The sequence below is a fragment of the Panthera leo genome, chromosome A2 (genome assembly GCF_018350215.1).
Source record: "Panthera leo isolate Ple1 chromosome A2, P.leo_Ple1_pat1.1, whole genome shotgun sequence".
NCBI lineage: Eukaryota > Metazoa > Chordata > Mammalia > Carnivora > Felidae > Panthera > Panthera leo.
Window position 1 is genome coordinate 80358226 of NC_056680.1, and position 24902 is coordinate 80383127.

Here is a 24902-nt window from a genome sequence, read left to right on the forward strand (position 1 = left end):
GTCCCCCCCCCCCCTTTTTGTTTTTTAGCTCTGAAAAGGACATGGATGAAGATGAAAGCAACCAATCTCTGATGACAAGCAGCCAGTATCCTAAAGAAGCAGTAAGAAAACGCCAAAATTCAGCACGGAGTTCTGTAGGAAGTGATTCTTCTAGGTTTTCCAGGAAAAGTTTCAAATTGGATTACAGACTAGAAGAAGATGTAACTAAATCAAAGAAAGGAAAGGATGGCAGATTTGTCAACCCTTGGCCAACTTGGAAAAATCTCTCTATTCCAAATGTTCTTAGATGGCTGATAATGGAGAAAGATCACAGCAGTGTTCCGTGTTCCAAAGAGGTAGCGTTTGGTTTTTCTGGGGGGCTCTTATTATCACTTAATTTTGCTGTGAATTGTATCATGACACTCAAGTTAGTTAATTGAGCTCCTTTTATATGATAAGGCGTAGGGCTAAGTTCTGAGAAGAAAAAGTGAATAAGGTGTCCTCAAGTTCATAACTTAGCAACAAAGTATGTATATGAATAACCACTCTGATCTGGTGGCAATTGGGGTAGGAATAGAGTGCTTTTGAAGTACAGGATGAATGGATAAATAAGATGTGATATACATACATAACACATACAGTCAGTGGAATACTACTCAGCAGTGGAAAAGAATGAAATCTTGCCATTTGCAACAACGTGGATGGAACTGGAGGGTATTATGCGAAGTGAAATAAGTCAGTCAGAGAAAGACAGGTATCATATGTGCTCACTCATGTGGAATTTGAGAAACTTAACAGAAGACCGTGGGAGAAGGGAAGAAAAAAAATAGTTACAAACTGAGAGGGAGGCAAACCATAAGAGATTCTTAAATACAAAGAACTGAGGGTTGATGGGGGAGGGAAGGGGGGAATGGGCATTGAGGAGGGCACTTGTTGGGATGAGCACTGGGTGTTGTACGTAAGCGGTAAGTCAAGGGAATCTACTCCCAAAGCCAAGAGCACACTGTATACTCTGTATGTTAGCCAACTTGACAATTAAAAAAAAAAAAAGTACAGGAAAGGAAGCGGTGGATCCGAGCTGGTAGGGCTGGAGATGGCTTCTCAGAGGAGGCAATTTGATATTTGAGCCGGGCCTAAAAAGATAAAAAGTATTTTGGCAGTGGTTTTCAGGTGGATGATGGCATGAACAAGGTCATGGAGGTGAGAATGTGCATGGCATGTCCCATCAAGTAGTAACCTGATGTGTGTTTGCCCAGAGTGCTTGGCGTCCTTGGACACGGCCGCTAAAACTGTGAAAGGAATCTTCGGATAACCTTTCCAGACCTTAAAAAATTGGCAGTAGGTCACTGACCTTTAAATAAATGATATTTACCTAGGGTGAAACTTTATTTTTTTTTAAGTTTAGTTTCTTATTGTGAGAGAGAGAGCATTCATGTGCAGGGGAGGGGCAGAGAGAGAGAGAGAGAGGGGAGAAAGAGAATCCCAAGTAGACTCCGTGCTGTCAGCACAGAGCCTGATGCGGGGCTTGAACTCACAAACTGTGAGATCATGACCTGAGCCGAGATCAAGAGTGGGAGGTTTAACCGACTGAGCCACCCAGGTGCCCCTTTAGGATGAAACTAATTAACATTTGGCATACAGTTTATTAGATCAGTGTGATTACATTTGGCAGGGAGTGGGTGGCTCCCAATTGCAAGAGCTGTTTCTTGCCCCCTCTTTTTTCTTATTTTCTTGCTTCTCTCTACCACCTGTCTCCTTTGGCTTCTCTTTTCTACCAACCTCTGTCCTACAAGGCTTTGGAGGAAGTGGAGAGAGAGAGCGAGAGAACTTGATGTTGGGAGTGGGGGACAAGATGAAAAGAGTGGGGGGCATCCTTGAAGGCTTGATCTGCAGTGGGAAAGACAACAGGGGGAGTGGCTGCTTGTGGTGGTGGTGGTAGATCCTTGGGTAAGCGTGTCTTTTTCTTTTTAAGGACATGGGATTTAAAAACGGTATTAACACTTTGATGCTAAGGAGTGTTCACAGTATTAATCCTAGTTAACAGAGTTGATTAATATGATTAATGCTTTTCTAACACCTTGTTAGAATGAGGCAGGCAGGGCATTAATAGATAAAAACCGTATTACGTGTTTCAGCTTTGAGGCCGGGAGGAACAAGAAGCCTCCCCCCACTTGTTTTTTCCTTCTGAAGAAGCCATATGAAGAGCAACATGGAAGGGTGTTGTGAAGAGGAGGGGTAGGGCAGGGGGCTACCTGTTTGGGGTAAATTTCCTACTGGTTTTGAGCCACAGCTTCTAAAACTGCAGAGGCAAGCAGTGGTAATTTTAGATTTGTTTCATTTCATATGGGAAGTGAGCGATCACACGAAGGCAGAAATACATCTGTGTGTTCTAAGGATTTGGAGATATTCTAGAAACTGGGTTGAATGAGAACTTGCCAGGCTAGTGGTTCTGAAGCTCTTTTCCACCCTGGCTCCTTTTGAATGTCTGATGAAAGCTGTACACCTTATGTGGACATAAACACATTGCCTTTTACTGTAATTTCAGTGAGTTCATGGATTCTCTCAAGCCCTTCCTCATTCATTCACTCATCCATTCACTCATCCATTCATTTAGTTACTACTTATTTATTTAACATTTTTTAATGTTTATTTTTGAGAGAGAATGAGAGACTGAGCATAAGTGGGGGAGGGGCAGAGAGAGAGAGGGAGATACAGAATCCGAAGCTGTCAGCACAGAGCCTGACACAGGGCTCAAACCCAGGGACTGTGAGATCATGACCTGAGCCGAAGTTGGACGCTTAACTGACTGGGCCACCTAGGCGCCCCTCATTTAGTTACTATCTATTGAGCACCTGCTGTGTGAGCACACAGTTCTGGGCAGTAGAGGGAGACCCTTGAACAAAGCAGAAAGACACTGTGGCATTCTTGGACCTTGGGTTCAGTGGAAGAGGGAAATAGTAAACAAATGGGTAAAATATGTATTAAAATATGACTAGTGCTTTGAAGAATAACAAAGCAGAGAAAGGAATTAGGGTGGAGATGGGAACTACATTCTTTAATGAAGTGTAAACTTTTTTTTAAAGGCAGAATTGTTTAATTGAAGTATGGTTGACATATAATATTAGTTTGAAATGTGTGACACAGTGATCTGACAGTTATATACATTACTCAGCGCTCACCATGATAAGTGTAGTTACCCTCTGTTACAGTACAAAATTATTACAGAGGGCGCCTGGTGGCTCAGTTGGTTAAGCGTCTGACTTCAGCTCAGCTCATGATCTCACGGTGCCTGAGTTCGAGCCCCATGTCATGCTCTGTGTGGACAGCTCGGAGCCTGGAGCCCGCTTCAGATTCTGTGTCTCCCTCTCTCTCTGCCCCTCCTCTACTCATGCTCTCTCTCTCTAAAATAAACATTAAAAAACTTTAAAAAAATTATTATGATATTATTGACAGTATTCCCTATGTTGTACTTTTCATTTCTGTGACTTAGTTTATTTTATAACTGGAAGTTTGTACCTCTCAATCCCCTTCACCCATTTCACCCAGTACCCTACACACACCCCTTCTGACAAGCCAGTTTGTTCTCTGTGTGTAGGAGTCTTTCTTTTTTAAATTTACTTGTTTGTTCACGTTTTTTAGATTCCACATAAGGTGAAATCATATGGTGTTTGTCTTTCTCTGTCTAACTTATTTCACATAGTGCCCTCAAGGTCCATCCATGTTATCATTCTTTTTTATGGAGGAGCGATATTCCATGGTGTATATATACCACATCTTCTTTAACCATTCATCCATTTTTTTTAAGCCAGAGTTTATTCTTACTTAAAACTAAGAGTCTTTAAAATACCCAAAGCCAGAAGAATTTCCAGGTTTGAGATGGTATCACAGTCAGGTGATGGCTGCTGCTGCTTCTGCTTCTTTTTCTAAAGCCTCAGAAGGATCCTGGGCAATTTTTCTTGAAAATGTTTCTGGTCTGAAAGCTGATGCCTAGTTTGCTTCATACATCAATCCAGTGAGGAAGAAAAGCACAGTGCCAGTAACAGTCGTCATTGCGAGAGAAACACATCTAGGTTCCCCCTCGTTTCCACATACAGCTAAGAACTAGATCAGATGCATGTTGACTTTTCTTATTTTCATATGTAACTAAAGCTCCATGTTTAATCCCTTTACATTGGCAAAATTATTAACTTTTACCAACTTTTAAATATGATAGTCTTCCACATTTTCCAGAAAACCACCCCCCAAACATGAAGAATACCTGCTTCAGATGATTGGGTCCATTCAGAATGTAATCAGATTCTGGAAATTGTTTTTGTTAGACATTGGGGGGCTAAAGTGTAGTGAAATAAAACTTCAGATTATTGTTTTGGAAGGAGACAGGATAATATACACATAGGGTTTATAATTACTATATATTAGGCAGTTTATATCATTATAACATATATAACATATGTTAATATGTTATAATGATATAACCTGTAATTTACAGGTCTAAGTAAAATGAAAATTGGTCATTAACAAAGCTAAACCATTTAGTTGGCTAGTCAGAAAATCATTTCTTTAACTTGGACCATTTCTGATACTTGCCTTTTCTGGGCAGCATGCCAGTTCACAGGCTTCATGCTGTTGAGACGCTGTCATTGCTTTGGGTTGTTGGAAAGCTCAGTGACTTTGTCTGGTTATTGTTGATTATAGTTACCAGAGTCCAGGGTGGGGGAGGGGGAAGAGACAGTTGGAGAATTTCAAAGAAGGAGGGAGGCAGAATGTCCTGAGGTTCACTGGTTGGAGGAGGCTGTCCTTACCAGTCACTACTATAGAAGTGACTAAGGGACGGTCACATTGGAGTATGAGACAGACATGGAACTGAGAAAACGCATCCTGGACTGGTAGGAAAAGTGGGATACCCGGAGTCCAGAAACCAGGCTCAGGTTCAGGATACCTCACTGAGTACTTGACTTTATTTCCAACAGATCCTCAAGGCACTTTTTTTTTGCGGGGGGGGGGGGGGGGGGGGGGGGGGGAGGGGCTTGTTTTGTTTTGTTTTGTTTTTTTGTCCATAAGGTTAGGATAAGACAGTTTAGTCCCTAGGATTTTGAGGTTCACATGACACATGAAAGTACTTTGAAAATGTAATACACTCTTTAGATGTAAAATATGGAAGAATAGAGTGGTGCCCTTTGAAAAAATGAAAAACATCAATTCTATTTCTGCTGTAGTATGCTAACATGTTGCTTTTTTATCTTTATAAAAATTACATGTATACAGAGTTTCTAAGAAGTCATGGTGCTGAAAGGCTTATTAGACAAATACTGTTCCTCTAACCAGCTCCTGTAACCTGTCCCCGCTCTCTGGAGGCAACAGCTTACAGACCTTTAAGTTGTTTCCTTGGGAGCTTACCTTCATCTTTTATTTATTTTAACTTTATTGTAGTAAGAACACTTAACACGAGATCTACCCTCTTAATTTTTTTTTGAAAATAGTTATTTTTGAGAGAGAGCGGGGGAGGGGCAGAGAATTTCAAGCAGGCTCTGCACTGTCAGCATAGGGGCCAATGTGGGGCTCAATACTACGAACCATGAGATCGTGACTTGAGCCAAAATCAAGAGCAGACTCTCAACTGAGCCCCCCCAGATGCCCTACCCTCTTGAATTTTTAAGTGTGCAAAACATTATTGGTGACTGTAGGCACAGTGTTGTAACAAGCAAGTCTCTAGGGCTTATTCATCGTGCTCAACTGAAACTTTAGGCCTGGCAATAGAAACTGCACATTTCCCTCTCGTCCCAGCCTCTGGTAACCATCATTCCACTTTTTGATTCGGTGAATTTAACTACTTAGATATTAACGTGTGGAACCAAGCAGTGTTTCTGTGTTCCTTCATGTTTAGTGTCAAATTTAACTCCCTCTGTACCCCTCCCCGTCTCTCTCCCACAGGCCTACTTGACCTCTTTATATGCTACGGTGACTGTATCACTGTGATGAACCCAGTCATGGACCGTAGCCATGTCTCCTTTCTTAATATGCTCTTTCCCCCCGAGGTTAGCAATGCCTCATTTTTCACCTGCTTAACTTTATGTATTTATGACTGATTATTTCCCTCCTTCTCATTCCTTCTCAACAGCTTTCCTGAGGAGAGACTGTAAGCTGGTTTCTTAGCACTGGGTTCTTTCTGGGCTGACAGCCCTCCCGCTTCTCTGCAAGCTTCCATTCTGGAGTCTCCCTTCACCACCATCCTGGACCCCACTGCCTCTTCAGTGCTGGCTCTGTCTCCTGCACCCCACTTGTTCCTCTTTCTTGAACAGGTTCTATTTTGGTGGAGCACCTTTTTTTTTTTTTTTTTTTTTAAATGTTTGTTTATTCTGGGGACAGAGAGCTCATGGGCGGGGAAGGAGCAGAGAGGGAGGGAGACAGAGGGCCCGAAGTGGGCTCCACGCTGACACCAGAAAGCCCAGTGCCGGCCTCCAACTGACGAACTGTGAGATCACAACCTGAGCTGAAGTTGGACACTTAACAAACTGAGCCACCCAGGCACCCTGGTGGAGCACATTCTTAATCAGTTTCCTGAGAAAAGGGTGCATAGAAAGTCAGGTTTTTGAGAACTTGATTGTCTGAAGTATCTTTATTATAATTTTTTTTTTGCCATTTTTAAGTTGTAGTTGACACACAATGTTTATTAGTTCCAGGTGTACAATACAGTGATTTGACAACTCTATATGTTATGCTGTGCTCCCATATCATTGACTGTAATACCTTACATTATACCTTTTGTTCCTGTGATTTATTCCATAACTGGAAGCCTGAATGTCCTTTTCTCCTTTACCCATTTTGCCCATCCTCCCAACCCTCTCCCCTCTGGAAACCATCAGTTTGTTCTCTGTATTTATGGGTCTGTTACTGCTTTTTGTTTGTTTGTTCATTTGTTTTTTAGATTCTACATATAAAGAAATCATGTGATAGATGGCTTTCTCTGACTTACTTAGCATAATACCCTCTGGGTTCATCCATGTTGTAAATGGCAAGATCTCTTTCTTTTCTAAGGTTGATTAATAATCCATTATATATATACTTAATATATATATGTATTATATATATGTACATGTATATATTTAAATATAATATGTATCCTACATTTTAATTATCTGTTTATCGACACTTAGGTTGCTTCCATTTCTTGGCTATTGTAAATACTGCAGTAAACACAGGGGTGCATATATCTTTACAAATTCATGTTTTCATTTTCTTTGGGTATATACCCAGTAGTGGTGTTACTGGATTGTATGATATTTCTGTTTTTAATTTTTTAAACAACCTCCACACTGTTTTCCACAGTGCATCAATTTACATTGCCACCAACAGTGTATGAGCATTCTCTTTTTTCCAAATCCTTGCCAGTGTTTTTTATTTTTTCTTTCTTTCTTTCTTTCTTTTTATTTTTATTTTTTAAGTAATCTCTACAGTATGGGGCTCAAATCTACAACCCGGAGATCAAAAGTCACATGCTCCCCTGACTGAGCCAATCAGGCGCCTCTTGTTATTTCTTTTTCATTTTTTTTTTTTACATTTTTTTTTAATGTTTATTTATTTTTGAGAGAGAGAGACACACAGACAGAGCGCAAGTGGGAAGGGGCATAGAGAGAGGGAGACACAGAATCCAAAGCAGACTCCAGGCTCTGAGCTGTCAGCACAGAGCCCGATGCGGGGCTCGAACCCACAAACCGTGAGTCATACCTGAGCTGAAGTCAGATGCTCAACCAACTGAGCCACTCAGGCGCCCCTTGTCTTTTTCATTTTAACCATTCTCACAGGTGTGAGGTGATATCTCATTGTGATTTGATTTGTATTTCCCTGACGATTAGTGATGTTGAGCATCTTTTCATGTGTCTGCTGGTATCTGTATGTCTTTGGAAAAATGTCTATTCAGATTCTCAGCCCATTTTTAAATTGGATTATTTTCTTGGTGTTGAGCTGTATTCTTATATATTTTGGATATTAACCCTTTGTCAGATATATCATTTGCAAATATCTCTTCCCATTCCATAGGTTGCCTTTTCATTTTGTTGATGGTTTTCTTCACTGTGGAAAAACTTTGTTATTTTGGTTTAGTCCCAGTAGTGTATTTTTACTTTTCTTACCCTTGCCTGAGGAGACACATTTAGAAAAATGTTGCTAAGGCAGATGTCCAAGAGATTACTGCCTATATTTTCTTCTAGTTTTATGATTTCAGGTCTCACATTTAGGTCTTTAATCCATTTTGAATTTATTTTTGTGTCTGGTGGAAGAAAGTGGTCCAGTTTCTTTCTTTTCCATGTAGCTGTCCAGTTTTTCCAACACCATTTGTTGAAGAGACTTTCTTTTCTGCATTGTATATTTTTGTCTCCTTGGTCATACATTAATTGACCATATAAGTGTGGGTTTATTTCTTGGCTCTGCTATTCTGTTCTCTTGCTCTGTGTGTCTGTTTAGTGCCAGTGCTATACCGTTGTGAGTGCTGCAGCTTTGTAGTTTATCTTGAAAGCTGTTCCCATCTGTGCTGTCAAGGTGGAGGGCAAATGTTAACCGGGGTGCTCACTTGCCTCTCAGACCCAGAACATTCCGGTATTTACCCACTGTTTGGCCAGAGTAGTTAGGGACTGGCTCCTTTAAATTCTAGTTGTCCTTTTCACCCTGTTTCTGTGCCCCATGCTCCCCTCCCTCAGTACCATCCCTCCCTCCCACTGAAGTCCACGGTGAGCAGGGTGGGAGTTCCCTTCATGACTGTGTCTCCCTCTCTCTTGCTGTTCTCTGTGTGGTCCCTCTTTCATTGTGCAGAAGCTGTTGGGTCAGCCCTCAGTTCTTTGGGAGGAATTGCTCTAAAAATAGGTGTAGATTTGGGATGGCCCTGGAGGAGGTAACCATTCTTGGACCAGAACTGTGTTTCTGTTCTCATTCTTATTGGTAGTATGGGTATAGAATTTTTGTTTGGAAACCGTTTTCTCTCAGAATTTCAAAGTATTACCTCCATGACATTCTTTGTAGTATTGCTGTAGACAAGTTCAGTGCCAGTCTTGAACCTTTGTATGCCCTGTATTTCCCCTGTAGAAACTTTGAGGATCATCTCTTTTTTGAAACTTATCCCAAGTTGTGTTTTACTTATTGATCATGCTCGATGCCTCGTGATGTGAACTTTCAGATGTGAAAGTTTGTTTCTTTCAGTTCTAGGAAAATTTGAGTATTCTTTGAAAATTTCCTTTCCTCGTCCTTTTAATTTATGAAACAACTACTAATTAGGTTGTGGATCACCTAGATCAGTCCTCTGTAGTTTTCTTTTTCCTGTATTTCATCATTTTTTTTGTATTCTCACAGATTTCCTGACAATAAATTCATTTTTAAATACTTTAGTATGTGTTTCAGAGTTTTAAGAGGTAGTGACAATGTCAAAATTTGAGTTTCTTTAAAAAAGAAAATACAAATACCTTATGATCTTAACTATGCATAGAAATAGGACTGTGTCTAAAGATAGCATAATGTTAACAGTGGTTATAATCTCTGCAAACAGATGTATGGATGGCTACTCTTCTTTATATTTTACTGGATTTTCCAAACATTTTATGAAAGGTATTTTCTTTTATAATCAAGGAGAAGTTTAAAAATATTAAGCCATTCTGATGGATCTAGTACGCCTGCTACACACAGCATGGCAAAAATATAAAACATTACCATTGATAATTGAGGTATTTTGGTAACATCCATTTCTGTTCCGTGTTCACATAATATCGGCAAAATAAATGTGAAAAAGAAAAATAGTTTTTATTTAAATCAGAGTTGCAAAGCAAAACTGTGAATTTCCTCAGTAAAAAGATACTTTCAGTCGGAAGAAAAGGCTTAACTAAATTCTTTAAACATAATTATTTTTAAAAACATTTTAGCAGATTTGCATCATCTCTCATGCGCACACATATTCTTAAAATAATTATATTATTAAGAATATGGGTTTCATTGTTTTAAAGTTAATGAGTAAAAGTTATGCCATGGAGAAAGCTATGGTTTAATGAAAAGGTAGGGTCTTTAGAGCCAGGAAGACCTCAGTTCCACTCCTGAGTGAGCGTGCATGCGCTTGCTGTGTGCCCTGGGCAACCTTCTTAGTGATCCCTCCCCCTCCATCTGGGTATCTGTAAAATGGCAGTGACATTCCTTCATTAGAGTTAGATGACAGAACCCACCTATGGCATCTGGCAAAGAATAGTGGTTGAATGAATGTTAGGATTTTTCCCTTTCCCAAAGAAAAGTAAATATTAACTAGTATCCTGGTTAATTATGGGCCTAGGGATTTTCCCAGTTGCAGCTTTAAAAAGGAAGGCCAGCCAAGAAAGTCCTAACCTAGTAAAGAAAATGCCAAGTGAGTGCTTGGTTTCTTCAAATAAGAATTTCCCTACCCCCATCTACGTGCTTTTTTTTAACTTTAATAAAATCTTAAATAATAATAAAGTAATCTCTATACCCAACATGGGGCTCAAACTTAAAACCCTGAAATCAGTATTCACATGCCCTACCAACTGAGCCAACCAAGTGTCCCTCTAACTGCTTTTTCAAACTCTGATTATCAGGGGGTGCCTGGCTGGCTCATGCCAGGCGGTAGAACATGTGACTCTTGATCTCAGGGTCATGAGTTCAAGCCCCATGTTGGACATGGAGCCTGCTTAAAAAAAATTGTGAAAACACCAACTCTGATTAGGACAAAGTTATTTTTTCTTTTTTTGAATCTCAGTTGTTGACTGATTATTATGGGACATAGTGTTAGAGATCAGATTCTTTAAGGTGCTCTTTTGTAACGGGCTGAGAAACCATATGGCGTGCAGAAACATGGTGTGATTGCTTAATTCAGATGTCTTGTCAGTACTTTGCTTTTTTAAAAAAAAAAAAAACAGCTTAGGTGAGCTATAATTCACATACTCTACAGCTGACCTGTTTTAAATGTACAGTTCAGTGGTTTTCAGTACACTCGGAGTTGTGCAACCATTCCCACATTTAATACATTTTCATTACCCCAAAAAGAAACCTCATGTCCTTACTCAGCAGCTCCTAGTTCTCTTCCCCTCCTGCATCCCCTGGAAATCATGCATCTATCTTCTGTCTCTACGGACTTGCCTCTTGTGGACATTTCATATAAATAGGATCATACAGTCTGTGGTCTTTGGTGACTGGCTTCTTTCAGCACTTTACCTGTCAATCTTCTGTTTGGAGAGCAAGGTGAGGCGGCCAGAGGTGCTCTGCTAAAGGTTTAGTCAGAAGATACCGTGGCTTTTAAAACTTAGAGCAAAGGGGCGCCTGAGTAGCTCAGTTGGTTAGGCATTCGACTTCGGCTCAGGTCATGATCTTGTGGTTCGGGAGTTTGAGCCCACATATCGGGCTCTGTGCTGACAGCTCAGAGCCTGGAGCCTGCTCTGGATTGTATGTCTCCCTCTCTCTCTGCCCCTCCCCTGCCTGCACGCACGCTCGCTCTCTCTTCAAAAATAAGCATAAAAAATTTTTTTTAATTAATAAAAAAAAAAAACTTAGAGCAAAAAAGAGGTGCAGCTGTTTTCAGGGAATTTTATTACAGATATTTTGATGCACTATTTAAACATGCTGCTTAAGATTTTTTAAATGGTTTTAATAACAATTCAAGTTCCACATATTGAAAAAATGCAATTGAATGAGTTTTGACTTGTTTATATATTCATGAAAAGATCACAGGATGATGTACATCCTGTCATCTCCAATAGTTGCCTTGTATCCCTAGTAATCCATCTCATATCCCTGGGCTGGTACTTGTGGCTTTTTTTTTTTTTTTTTAATATGTATTAAATGAGAAAATTAGGACTGACTTAGGAGTCCGTGGGGGGAGATAGTATGTGTGGAGGCTAGCGGGCTGACCTTGTGTGACTGTCATCACTATTTGTTTTCTCCTCTGTAAAATAGCATTAGTTAACAGGAGCTACCTGCAGTATTATGGTTGGTCCTAAGTTAAACATTTTTAATGAAGTAGTTAGTATGGCGACTAACACTCCATAAATGATAGCTCTTGTTAGTGTTATTTTGTGTTATACTAAAGTACTTGACATATTGGATGATTCATCACCATTGCTACTATGTGCCTAGTGTGACGCCTAATACTCAGATACTCAGTTTATATTAATTCTCTCCCTTTTCCCTCATTGTTGATAAGTATACCACATGACATTTGTTATTGTTCAGTAGCCCTAACTCCTACCAACTTTGAGAACAGATCTGAAAAATTTCCACTCATTCATCCAACAGATTTTGTCGAGCACATGATGTGTTTGTCCCTGCACTGTGCATTGCGCCCCGTGGATGGTTCCAAGTTGAGTAAGACGTGAGATACATCCTGTATACGCCCATCCAGGGTTTGGGCAGAATATCCATGGATGGTGCATGAACAGAGTGGGGTGGAAGTTGAGTGGCTGGAGTGATTGTCCCGGTCTGTGGAGACTTGGTGTTGGCCCCGTGAAGGGTATGTAGTTAAAGGTCTCAAAGGGATCAGAGGGAAGGCATTTTAACCTGAGAAATGGGTTCAGTATTGTGCAGGGCTCCCGAGCTCTATCTGGGAGCAGGAATCAGTCCCAGTGTCGGTGGGGCACAGCCCTGCAGGAGTTGGGTGAGACACAGCTGGAGAGGAAGACTGGGGGAATCCATCCCAGGCTTCCTCCTGGGCCGAGGAGGGGAGTCGTGTTTTGTCAGTCAGTAGAGAGCCTGTAAAGATGTTCCAGAAAGGGAGACAGTTGTATGGTAAGTAGACTATTTTTGAGGTGGCTCTGGTGTATGGATTGAGTTTGACAGTAAGACAGTTTAGTGATCAAGGAAACGGGTAAAAATACAGAGTTGGTGCCTGATTGTTTGTCCAGGTTGTGGTTTCTTTCCCCTCCCGGAATACTTGCAGAGTGTTTACGGTGTGCCAGCTGCTCCTGATGTGGTTGGTCCCCACCACAATGAAGTGTAGGTACAATTATACTCCTTTCTCAGATGGGGAAACTAAGGGTTAGGGTGGCTTAGAGGGTGTTTGCATTGCCCTCCACCTCTGCTGCTCCTTCTCTTCCCCTGTCGGGACCCTTTTCCCATTCAGACCATCTCTGTGACCTCAGCTTTCCTTCCCTGGCATCTCCCCCCATTCCCTCTCTTGCCTCCACCTCCCTGCGGTCCCCTTTGTTCAGTCTTCATCTGTCATGGCAGCTGTTGTGACCACACTCCAGGTCGTCATTTGCATTCCAGAATGTTTTCTCTAAACATAAATTGGGACAAATCTTTTTTTTTTAAGATACTTCCTGTCTGGCATTCAAGGCTTTTATTGTGTTCTCATCCTTCATAGATTGTCGCCTGTCTCCAAATGCCACTTTTGTTCCTGTTTGGCTCTTTGCCTTTGCTTGGGCATTTTCTCCACCTAAAATGACCTCCTTCCTTTTCTCTGCATCATGAACTTCTTGTCAATTGGTCAGGAAACTCACACAGATTACTGTGTCGCCTTAGGCGACTGGACTCTATTCCTTCTTATTGGGCTGTAGTGTGTCTTGTATTTTACGTAATTATCCAATACCAGACTTGTTAAAACTGATTTGCTGCAACTTACAAAAATCCACGTAGCGGTAAAAAACAGATGAACAGAGAAGAGCAAAAGGACTCTTAGGGTAGAGAAATAAAGCCAAGTATAAAGTTAGTATAGAAACATGTGCTGTCATGCCCTGCACAATGTTGGAAGTAGCTTTTTCCCAACTTCCTGGTGCAAAGAGGGAAGCATGAACTGTTACGAGTTTTCCCAGTGGCCAGATGAATAAGGCCAGTTGCTCTGGTGAAGAGCTTTTCCTGATACTGAGGATTGAGAGAAATGTTTCTGGGGTGAGTGAGAAGGTGGGGAAGGAGGTTGGAGATATACTGAGTCTTAAAGACCTCTCTCCAGTACATACACGGCCAGGTTCATGAGGCGTCTTCCTGTAAATGACCTTGATACAGCGGTAGAGCATAATAATAAAGCACAACTTAGAAAACAGTTTTATAAAAGCCAGGACTGTGACCCTACAACAGAGCTTCTGTAAGGATAAAATGGAGAATAACCAAAGAAGTAATGCTTCTGTTTTGTTCTGGTTACTGTTTTACATCTATTTACCCCCAAAAGCAGTCACCTTCTCATAGGCAGGGACCATGTTCTGCTTTGGTTTGATCCGAAGGAGAAAACCTTATGGGTGAGGAATGAGGAGAGCCGTCCGTGACTGGGGTTTGCTCAGTGCTCTGCTTCGAGTTCTGTGTGCTCAGATTCATATCTGAGATACAAGGTCTACCAATAAATGGCTGTAAGTTTTCTTTACTCTGTCCAGGAGCCCACCTGTTTCTGACACCATTTTTAGCAGCAAATGCACCAGCCAAGTAAAGGGGCAGAGTGACTGCAGCTAGGCTACAGTTTTGCTTCCAGCACTTACAGAAGAGAGCTTCTAAAATTTTAAATAAATTCAGCAATGCTTGAAGTTGCACATTTAATTTTCTCTTTGTGTACTGCATCTGGGACTAAGACGACCTGATACTGTCATGATTACTGAGTCAGATTTGGAAAGAGGTATGCATTTTCATGCAAAAGGCAAAAATAGCAAATTTATTGAATGAGGTCATTTCTCCTCAAATAGCCCTTCTCTCTATAATCAGAGTCCAAATATGTTGTGATACCTTTTATCCCCCCCCAACTAACAGCTGCTTTTCTCCCTTTCTTTCTGTGCATAGGAACTTGATAAAGAGCTTCCAGTGCTGAGGCCGTATTTTATCGATGACCCCGAAGAAGCTGGGGTGCGGGAAGCTGGCCTCAGAGTCACATGGCTGGGACATGCGACAGTCATGGTGGAAATGGACGAGCTCATATTTCTCACAGACCCCGTCTTTAGCTCCCGTGCGTCACCATCGCAGCACATGGGTCCGAAGCGGTTCCGTCGTCCCCCGTGCACCATAGGTGAACTCCCCCCGATAGATGCTGTCCTTATCAGTCACAACCACTATGACCACCTGGACTACAATTCTGTCATCGCTCTGAATGAACGATTTGGTCAGGAGTTGCGATGGTTTGTGCCTTTGGGTCTCCTCGACTGGATGCAGAAGTGCGGCTGTGAGAATGTGATCGAGCTGGACTGGTGGGAGGAGAATTGTGTCCCCGGACACGATAAGGTCACCTTTGTCTTTACGCCTTCCCAGCACTGGTGCAAAAGGACTCTCGTGGATGACAACAAGGTTCTGTGGGGCAGCTGGTCTGTCTTGGGGCCTTGGAGCCGATTTTTTTTTGCAGGAGACACTGGCTATTGCCCTGCCTTTGAAGAGATAGGAAAAAGGTTTGGACCTTTTGACCTTGCAGCTATTCCCATCGGAGCATATGAACCAAGGTATGTGCACTTCCCAGGATGGCAGCCCTGCTACGTAATAAGTGGCCTCAACTCTGAAGTAGTTGAGTTTGTGGTCATTTGTGATCTCCTTTCTGATTTTGCTGGTGGACTTTTGGTGGTGGTGGCGTTATTGGGGGGTGGTGGGTCAGATTCAATTAAATTTCTTTTGAAAGCGTTTCAATCATACCATTAAGTAATTACTCAGAATCAGAAATTATATCACCCAGAAAGATGGACCAAGGTTTAAAGAATTGCCATAACCTAGCTACAAGTTGGCATTCGGTTCTGACTTAAGTTGAACCTACCAGCCAGTAATCAAACCTAGCTCACATTCTTCACATGGAGGACATGCTACATAACTACCTTTCACTTCACATCTGGTGTGCACCTGTCCCCAGCCTGTAGCCCTCCTGTGTTTGGCAGAGAAAAGGCGAGGAAAGCTACCAATCAGTCCCTTGCAATGGTGTTACTTCAGTCTGTACTGAAGTTAATGTGGCAGTGACCCCACGGCATGCCCCTCGCCCACAGTCAGAGCAGTTTAAAGGTCACACTCGCACTGGAGACCAAGGAGACCCAGCCCTGCCTGTGTTCTATTTCATCTTGTCTAAGGAAAAGAGAAGCGACTTCAAAGAATTCAGTTAGATTTCAGCTAACTGGGTGACAGGAACAAGTTAAACACTAAAGTACATGCACAGATACAGAATTGTATGTATTATGGCATTTTATTTCAGCAATCCTACAAGCAGTAAAACACTAGTTCAAAAATGAATTGAGCAAATCCGATGATTAGTTTCCATCTGATTTTGTTACATGTATTTAACCTGTAAGGTTCACTAAAAACCATTTCTTCACTATCTTTATGAATGCTTGCTTCTTTCTCCCTCTTTTTTTTCTAGTTTAAGAGGCTGGACACTTTTACCTTATTTTAAAATATTATGAATCTGTAGTAGTGCTTGAACTACACTTTTCCACTGTAATTCTAATGAAATCTCTCAAAACATCCTGTTTTCAAACCAATTTCATATAGTATTGATCTTTCCTCAGTATATGTTCCTACTGTATTAGAATATCTCATTTGTAATTATGAAAACTCTTCCTGTGTCACAGTATATAAAGATCATATAGGGGCGCCTGGGTGGCACAGTCGGTTAAGCGTCCGACTTCAGCCAGGTCACGATCTCGCGGTCTGTGAGTTCGAGCCCCGCGTCAGGCTCTGGGCTGATGGCTCGGAGCCTGGAGCCTGTTTCTGATTCTGTGTCTCCCTCTCTCTCTGCCCCTCCCCTGTTCATGCTCTGTCTCTCTCTGTCCCAAAAATAAAAAAAAAAAAAAAAAAAAAAAAAGATCATATATATGGGATGGTAGAATGTGTACGGATTAACTACGCAAATTCACTCACAGAATTCCCTCTTCCTGCTGCACTGTAGCTGTCTTAAGATGGGTGAAAGCCAGGAGGGCAGAATTTGCTCTAAGAGAATTAAAGTGTGGTAGCCTCTACTGTGTAATCCATTGCTCTGGTCAGTACTGACAGGTTTAGAAATAAGGTTACCAACAACTTCAGAGTACTCTATAAATGTGAAATGATTACACCAAAACGGCTTTCAGTAGTAGACCTGTAACATTCGTACTTACATTATAGTATGGTCTACGTATTCCATCCAGGTCGGTTAGGAAGTTTTGTGTGTTTTGTTTCGTTTTGTTTTCAAGTAGGCTTCACACCCAGAGCAGAGTCCAATGCAGGGCTTGAATTCACAACTCTGAGATCACGACCTGAGCTGATTCAAGAGTCAGATGCCTAACTCACTAAGCCAGCCAGGCACATCCCCACCCACTGTTTTTTTTTTTTAAAGTAAGCTCTACACCCAATGTGGGGCTTGAACTCATGACCCTGATGTGAAGAACTGCATGCTGAGCTAGCCAGGTGCCCAGGATGTTTTTATTGTAACTTTCACACCAAAATAAAAACTTTACATTTATTTCAGGTAGACGTGAAGGTGGAAAGCAAATCCCTTTGATTTGTTGTAGGAATTAAAAAAAAAAAAAAAATCAACAGAAACACCAAAAACTGTTTTGATCCTGCCCCGAATTCCGAGTGTCAGGAAATAGGGCAGAATAGTACTTCTCTAGTCTGCTGTTGAGGAGAACACAGTGGCTTTGTTCCTAGGCTCCCAGGAGGCCCAGCAGCTCCTAACAGTAAATAACAGCCCTTTAGCTGTTGGAGATGGATAGCTTTTCCATGCTGTGTTGTCTAAAATCCAGAAGCACCTGTGTCAGATCCATGTCCATGAGTCTTAACTGCAGCAGAGCTGGCAGTAGCAGAGCTGAGATCCACATTCCCAGCAGCTGGTCGAGCTGGGAGGGGTCCCCGTGCAGGCCACTGCCTCCTGAACCCCACTCTTTCACAGGCATTCGGCAGCCTTACACTGTTTCCACACTCTCTTTGTTCAGTCCCCAGCGTGTACCCTGTGCTTGCTCAATCCTACGCCTCAGTGTTCAGCTGTAGGATGCTCAAATAAAATCCTTGAATGGTAATTGGGTTTTTTTTGCTCCCAGTTTTTCAATTTTATACCCTAATTTTTGCTTTTTGCTTCATGCATTAAAATCGGTTTCAGCAATTTAGGTTCTTTTGAATTGCACTTTTGGTTTCTAGTCATTTATCCATTATCCAGTTTCTTTGATTCATATCAAGATTGCAAAATACCTTTTTAACGATTAAGACCTACCTTTAGAATAAATCATCAGTAAAATCAAATACACATGAAACAACATCTTACGTTTCAAAGGGGAGTTTTGCTTGAGACTTAGCTGTGGCGTCACTGGGTTTGTGCAAGTAAGATTTTTGCTTTTTTTCCAGCAGGAAAGTGGGCTCAAAACAGATGTTTTTGCCTAATGTCTTACTCCTGTGCATAACCTTAAAGGTTGATTAGATGAAGTAGTAATTATAACTTAGTGCACATTTCAAAGGCCAGAATTAATAAATTGCTGTTTTATCAGGTGGTTTATGAAATACCAGCATATAGACCCAGAAGAAGCTGTAAGGATTCACATCGATGTTCAGACAAAGAAATCTGTGGCAATTCACTGGGGAACTTTTGCCTTAGCAAATGAGGTGAGTTTGTGATAAAAGTAACTTCCGTTATGTGTTTGACCTGAGAGGATCCTGGGATCAGCACACCTTGCAGTGTGTTCAGAGATCAGACAAGAATGAGAACCTGCACAGTCCTCAAATGAATTAAGGGGGTAAACCACATTAGTTAAACCGTATTCATATACAGTGAAAAAAAAAAACCACCTCATTACATGCTGTTCTTTTGGAAGCATGGGTTTATATAACTAAAACAGGTATAATCTTGGAAAATAGAAAAATGAATCATGTCTTCCCTCTCAAGGGGGCTTTTGTTACAGCAGATGTAAGCTGTATACATAACTCTAAAATGTGTTGAAAGGACTGACTGCTTCATGGTGAAATAAAGTGCTCTCAAGAGTCACATGTTTGATTTGGAGGGATCAGGGAGGGCTTTATGGGAGAGGTGACATCTGAATGTGGCTGTGAGAAGGCATTTCAAGAGGAGTAAGGGGCAGAGCATAGACTTAGAGGCAGCAAGTGAGGGGAACAGTGAGTGTATGGATGTGATGTGGAGGACAACGGGGGAAGTGAGGCTGGACAGCCTGGAATTTTCAAGAATGTTATTCATCCAGTAAACAGTGAGTGTCTGCTCTGTGCCAGGCAATGGATAAATGGTGGCTTTATTCCTAGACTGATTTTTTTCCTCAGCAAAAAACGTTTTCTCTTTTCTTGGATCTGGGGCCTGTCCTAAGTAAAAAATTAGAAGTGGATGGGCAAGGGGCACCTGGTTAGCTCAGTCGATTAAGCATCCAACTCTTGATTTTGGCTCAGGTCATGATCCCAGGGTTGTGAGATTGAGCCCCATGTTGGGCTTTGTGCTGTGTGGAGGCTGCTTAGGATTCTCTCTCCCATCTTCCCCCCACCCTGCCTTTCTTCCCCGCTCTCCGCTTGCAAACACTCTTTCTCTCTCAAAAAAAAAAAAAAAAAAAGTTGGCTTCTCCTACTTTGCTTTGTGTGGCCTCTTCCACATCCCAGGGCCTCTCTGCAGGAACCCTGTGATTTCAGGCTGTTCTAGGCACTCCCTCTGCCTGATTTCTGGCCTGCCGTCTCCCTAAGTTGTATCTTTTTCTGTAGTTACCTAAAACACTGCCTGCCCACCCCTACTGCCCCCAGTTAGGATTCCCGTCCCATGATGCAGCAACCCTGAGCCACGCTAGGGGGAGATGGAATGGAGCAAATAAATGAATGACCACAGGGCCAGGGGAGGATGAAGGGGAACAGGAGTATGTGTGTGTATTTGAAAAGGAAATTGGATACTGCTTCCCAGTGGCATACCATACTATTCAGTGGCAATTTCTTATTCTATGTGTATATAACTGTGTATGTTCATTCCATACCCATAGATATGTATTCCATATATGACATACACAGAGCCTTAGATGAAGTAATAGTATTTTTTCAAACCCATTCAAAAAGAGGAATCACGGATGACTCCCTAGGTTTTTAACTTAACGGGGAAGATGCTCATGGTCTTTACTGAGATGGGGAAGATAAGGAAAAGGTAGAAAACCTCAGGCTTCATTAGTTATTCAGCTTTCAAGAATTATTCCTGTTATAAATCTAACCTCCATCTTTATTTCTTAATGAAACCTACAACTCCGTAAGTCCTAGCAATTTAGAATGTGTTCACATTCTGACATGAGTTGCATAAACCTGACAACTATGAATTTGTTAAATTACAAAGACTACAGAATTTTTGGATGTTTACCCTATGAGTAAACACTTTAAAATGATTTGCATAAAAGTAGTTATAATAGCTGCTTACTATAAGCTGACCAAGGATGTCCTTAACCTGGCAACACTTAAAAAAATTGTGTACATATAGCCACATCTAATTATCTAGGGAATTATGAGTCAATTTCCTACATGATGTTATGTAAGTACTAAAACTTAACGCACTCGTTTTGGTGGAAACATTTCAGGCATTACATAAGATATGCTACCTTTTAACCTATTGGAGATCATAAAACAGTGACCCTTTAAAAGGGAATTAGAGTTGTCTCAGCTGGTTACCTAGCCCTTAATAGAATCAGAGTGTTGGGTGCTTCTTCCACCACTTAACTCTTACCTCTGATCTGCTGTCTTGCTTGATTCATAGTTGTTGTATGGCTGTGGGGCATTTTTACCTCCCTTGTGGGACTAAAGTGCTAGCATGAGCCACTTAGAAGGGTTTTTTTTGTTTTGTTTTTTTTGTTTTATTGAGAGAGCGAGCCAGCATGGAAGGGACAGAGAGGGAGAGAGAGAGTCCTAACCAGACTCAACGCTGTCAGTGCAGAGCCTGACTCGGTGCTCAATCCCACAAACCCTGAGCTGAAATCAAGTCAGATGCTTAACCGACTGAGCCATCCAAGTGCCCCACAGCTTTTCTAATTGAAATTGAGAAAAAAAGAATCTTTGAATAAAGGAAAAAAATAGGAAACAAGGGGAAATGGGGGAAATGCTACCAGATTTTGTTCTCTGGGTCCCTCTTATACTCTGTAGACTACAGTGTCGATATTTGCCTAGGGATTTGAGGGTGACAACCTTCTAGGAGCCAAAAATCTTTCTCCAGCATTTGCTTACACTCTTATAATCTAAGCTTCCATATTCTTTATTAAAAAAACCTTTTTTTAATGTTATTTTTGAGAGCATGAGCGAGTGTGAGTGGAGGAGGGGCAGAGAGGGAGACACAGAATCTGAAGCAGGCTCCAGGATCTGAGCTGTCAGCACAGACCCTGGCGTGGGGCTCAGAGTCACAGACTGTGAGATTATGACTTCAGCCAGTTGGATGCTTAACCAACTGAGCCACCCAGGTGCTCCCTAAACTTCCATATTCTTAAAAAATGTTGGTAGTATCTAATTCTGTAATACTATCTTTGGCATTGATTCCATTTAGACTGGAATTTCATGTAGTGAAAGGGTCATCAGGTTTCATGCAATCTAGTGATGTTCAATCTAAGTTGGCACCAAATTTGACATTCATGGTATTTGGACAGATAATATATTTCTGTTAATGACTATATTAGAAAATGTGATTGGCTCATTTGCTAATGCTTGAATAAAAAGACATTATTTTAAGTAGGCATATGTTGGTTATTTTAGTTTCAACTCTCATTTGAAATAACCCCCCAATATATGCAAGGTTAATCCTTTTCCATTGTTTTCTGTGTGCCCTCTGCCAGCATTACTTAGAGCCCCCAGTGAAACTGAGTGAGGCTCTAGGAAGATATGGACTTAAGACTGAAGATTTTTTTGTCTTGAAGCATGGAGAATCCAGATACCTCCATACTGACGATGAAAACTCTGAATGAATGTGAGCACGTGAGCTTTTAGTGAAAAAGGTATCCTCTAAGCTTCTAGGAAAGACTAAGAAATTCATGAATATTAGGATGTTTTACATTTGTAAACCACTTCTATAAGTTTGTGTTGTATGTTTTGTGTGACGGCTTGCTTGCTACTCCAAATGCCAGTTCATATAAAGAAGAGTTCAGAGGTGGGTCATTTAAATACTGAATTGGCAGAGGGGAATTTGAATCCTGTCTCAATGGTAGAAGCATTGAAATGGAATTTTTTTTAAAGGATTATGCTTTAGTGGTAGAATTTGGAAGTTAGGAAAACTGATTTTAAAGTCTTCTTTCTGTTCTTCTGGTGAAGGGCCTTCTACAGGTTAAGTCTATCTACCTAGATGGTTTGAGGCTGCACATCTAAACTTCTTAACTCACATTAGAGTAAGTGATGGAATGGACACCCACCTGCTTACAGCATTTCTTGTTCTATCCACATTAGCTTATATGCCAAATGTTGAATGATTTATTTTTTTAAGTATAAAACCACAGGAGATTGGGCTAAGTTACCATTTTTAAAGACATCATTGTTTCAAAGAGGAATAATATATTCTGTTGCACATCCCCAGTCCCCAAATCAGAAGCTGCCTGAGTTGGGCAGAGGAAGGGAGAGTGTGGTTATGAGGACATGATTGATGACATTTTCTATTTTTAATCTACAAGTCAGACCTGCTGAGCACAAAGATCACTGCAAGGAAATAGTATTTTACAAAGATAAATGCAGATCTTAAAATGTTAACAATTCCTTCTATATTCTCTTTTCTTTCCACCTACTCATCCCCCCCCCCCCCCGTTTCTTAGCTCCAACCCTCGATGTATCAATAAGATTTATAAATAATTTATGTTTTACATTCTTCAGAGGTCTTATATTTTTATATTAAATGACCCATACGCACAATTCTGCTTTTACTAAGCTAGCACGGAATACTAGCAGTTTAAAAGTAATTCTGGGAATTAGGTGACCTGAGTTAGGTCCCGTAAGGGCCCTGGGATTGCTTGATTGCTCTGAACATTCCTCAGAGCCAATGACGTACATTAGAGGCCCATCCCATCTTCCTGCTCCCCAGTCTCAGTGAAATAAATTTCATTCGCAGAATAATCAAAGTAGGTTTTTTACAGCATATGCTAAACGGGCACTATTCTATTTATTTTCACATACACATCTATGCACGCCACCTGTTAGCCACTTAATTGGAATTTTAATCCTGCTTCCACCACGGTTTTCTGTGTATCCTGCCACAAGTCACCTACACTCACTGTGCCTCAGTTTCCTCATGTGCAACAAGAGGATAATTTTGACCTACCTCCAAAAAAATGTGAATAGTGATTTTTTTAAAAAGCACTTTGAAAATATAAGGGAGAAAATTATTTCTTAAGACCTCACTGCCTACTAGAGATCTGAAAGCTAAAACTAGGCTCATGCTTTTGGTCGCATATCGTTCCCATTGCAGATTCAAGCATCTGTACCTAGGACATGAAACACTGAGGATTAACAACTTCAGCTCATTTTGTAAATTTGGGGAGTAATAGCCAAAATAAATGTAAATGATCTTCATCAAAATTTAGCATTTTTTATCTTACAAAGATACAAATCTGTCAGGGGGAAATGTGTATATAATGTGTGTGAATGTATGTGATTTGGAGGCACTAAAGCACAAAAAATTTCCCCGTAAGATAACCTTCAGGAAAACAAAAACTGAACCACCATAAACCTTTCACTCCGAAGGAACATTCTAGCAAGCAGATGGGAATGGAGAAGTTAGGTTGATGGTGGATTAGCTTTGGGGCCTGGTGCCCTGACACTGGCTGTGTTCACGCAGTCACCCTCCTTCTGTTGCACGCTGCATTCAACGCGCATCTCTTGCCTCTGCTCTCTGAAGCAAACCAAGCTCATCTTAATTTGCTCTATGAATGGCCTTAACATCATTTCTGTATTCATGTGCACTGTGTAACCGCGGGGCTCTGAGCACTTTAAATTATGTTCTAGTTCCACTGAATTAGGCCTGCCTCCTCACAAGCTTTAATTTTTATTACCACTCACATTATTTCTGTGTTGACATTTTGTTAAGTACATCGAGCTTCAGATCTCCTTGTACAGTCTCGTTCTATTGAGTGATTTCCATTGTCTCACTTAGCTACATTTGTACGTTTATGTACAAAACAAAACCAAATTTTGAAAAGCCAGATGCACTCTTTAGCCTCTATTCAGTCTAACCTCTGCGGTAATACCTTTTACTCGATCTTATTTGATCAGTTTTATTTTGCTCTTTGGCACCCATTCGAACATGGGAGATTTGATTGAGGATTCCTTCTCCTGGGGAACCCCTTGATGTTCCTCCCTGCCTGGAGGGTGGGATCACCCAGTGGGGGGCAATCCTGAGAAAAGCCAAGATATGCCATGATCTGCACCAACCTAGATCCGTTTGTGTATTTTCACATTTCAGACCTAATGCTCTGATCTCCAGGAAATGGGATGATCTATTCAAACTAAAAACAGAGGAAAGAAGATGTGGGGTTTTAGAATCCAGTGCTGCCAAAGCACATTAAAGCCAAATCCTAGTTTTTATCATGTGCACACTTTGATTTTCACTAACGAAGGCAGATTTTTAAAAAAATCGTTATAAAGAAATGTGCCTTTCAGGGAATTAGTACTTTTATTCATCAGTGATGCAAACCTAAGTAGTGTTCTTAGCATATACACATTACTGCTATAGCCACCTGGGAACTTCCATGTTTTCACCTTAATACTGAATCCTTTTTCTACTATAAAAGTAATTCTTCCAAGTTTGATTTCTATATTGGGATAAGCCTGAAAATACACATTTTTCTGTTTGAGGATCTGTGACTTCCTATGGAAATCCACATATTTACGAATGAACTTAAAGTACTCGTACGGCTTTGCCTTAACTACCTGGAGTAGGAAAACTTCTGCTTGCATACTGGTTTACTTAATACTAAGCATGGTGATGGTTATGAACTTGAACATTATAAAACCTGGCTGAATGGAAATCTATTAAGTTGTTACAATAGCTTATGGAATAAAAATTTACAATATGTGAAAATCTCTAAAATATGGATGAAAATGAATAAAGT

General features: G+C 41.0%; 1 protein-coding gene across 6 annotated transcripts in view; it reads left to right on the plus strand.

Moving 5' to 3' along the window:
- The window catches only part of NAPEPLD (N-acyl phosphatidylethanolamine phospholipase D), a 45679-nt gene extending 20780 nt beyond the window's left edge, over positions 1–24899 (plus strand). For 5 of the 6 annotated variants that reach the window (XM_042916151.1, XM_042916166.1, XM_042916173.1 and 2 more), the window contains 4 exons: positions 29–335; positions 14716–15362; positions 18354–18468; positions 21648–24899. In XM_042916151.1, the coding sequence (XP_042772085.1) occupies positions 29–335; positions 14716–15362; positions 18354–18468; positions 21648–21776 (1198 nt within the window). In that variant the 3' untranslated portion in view covers positions 21777–24899. The remainder of the gene's footprint in view (positions 1–28; positions 336–14715; positions 15363–18353; positions 18469–21647) is intronic. The other variant, XM_042916157.1, reaches the window with a different exon arrangement.
- The last annotated feature ends 3 nt before the right edge of the window (positions 24900–24902 follow it).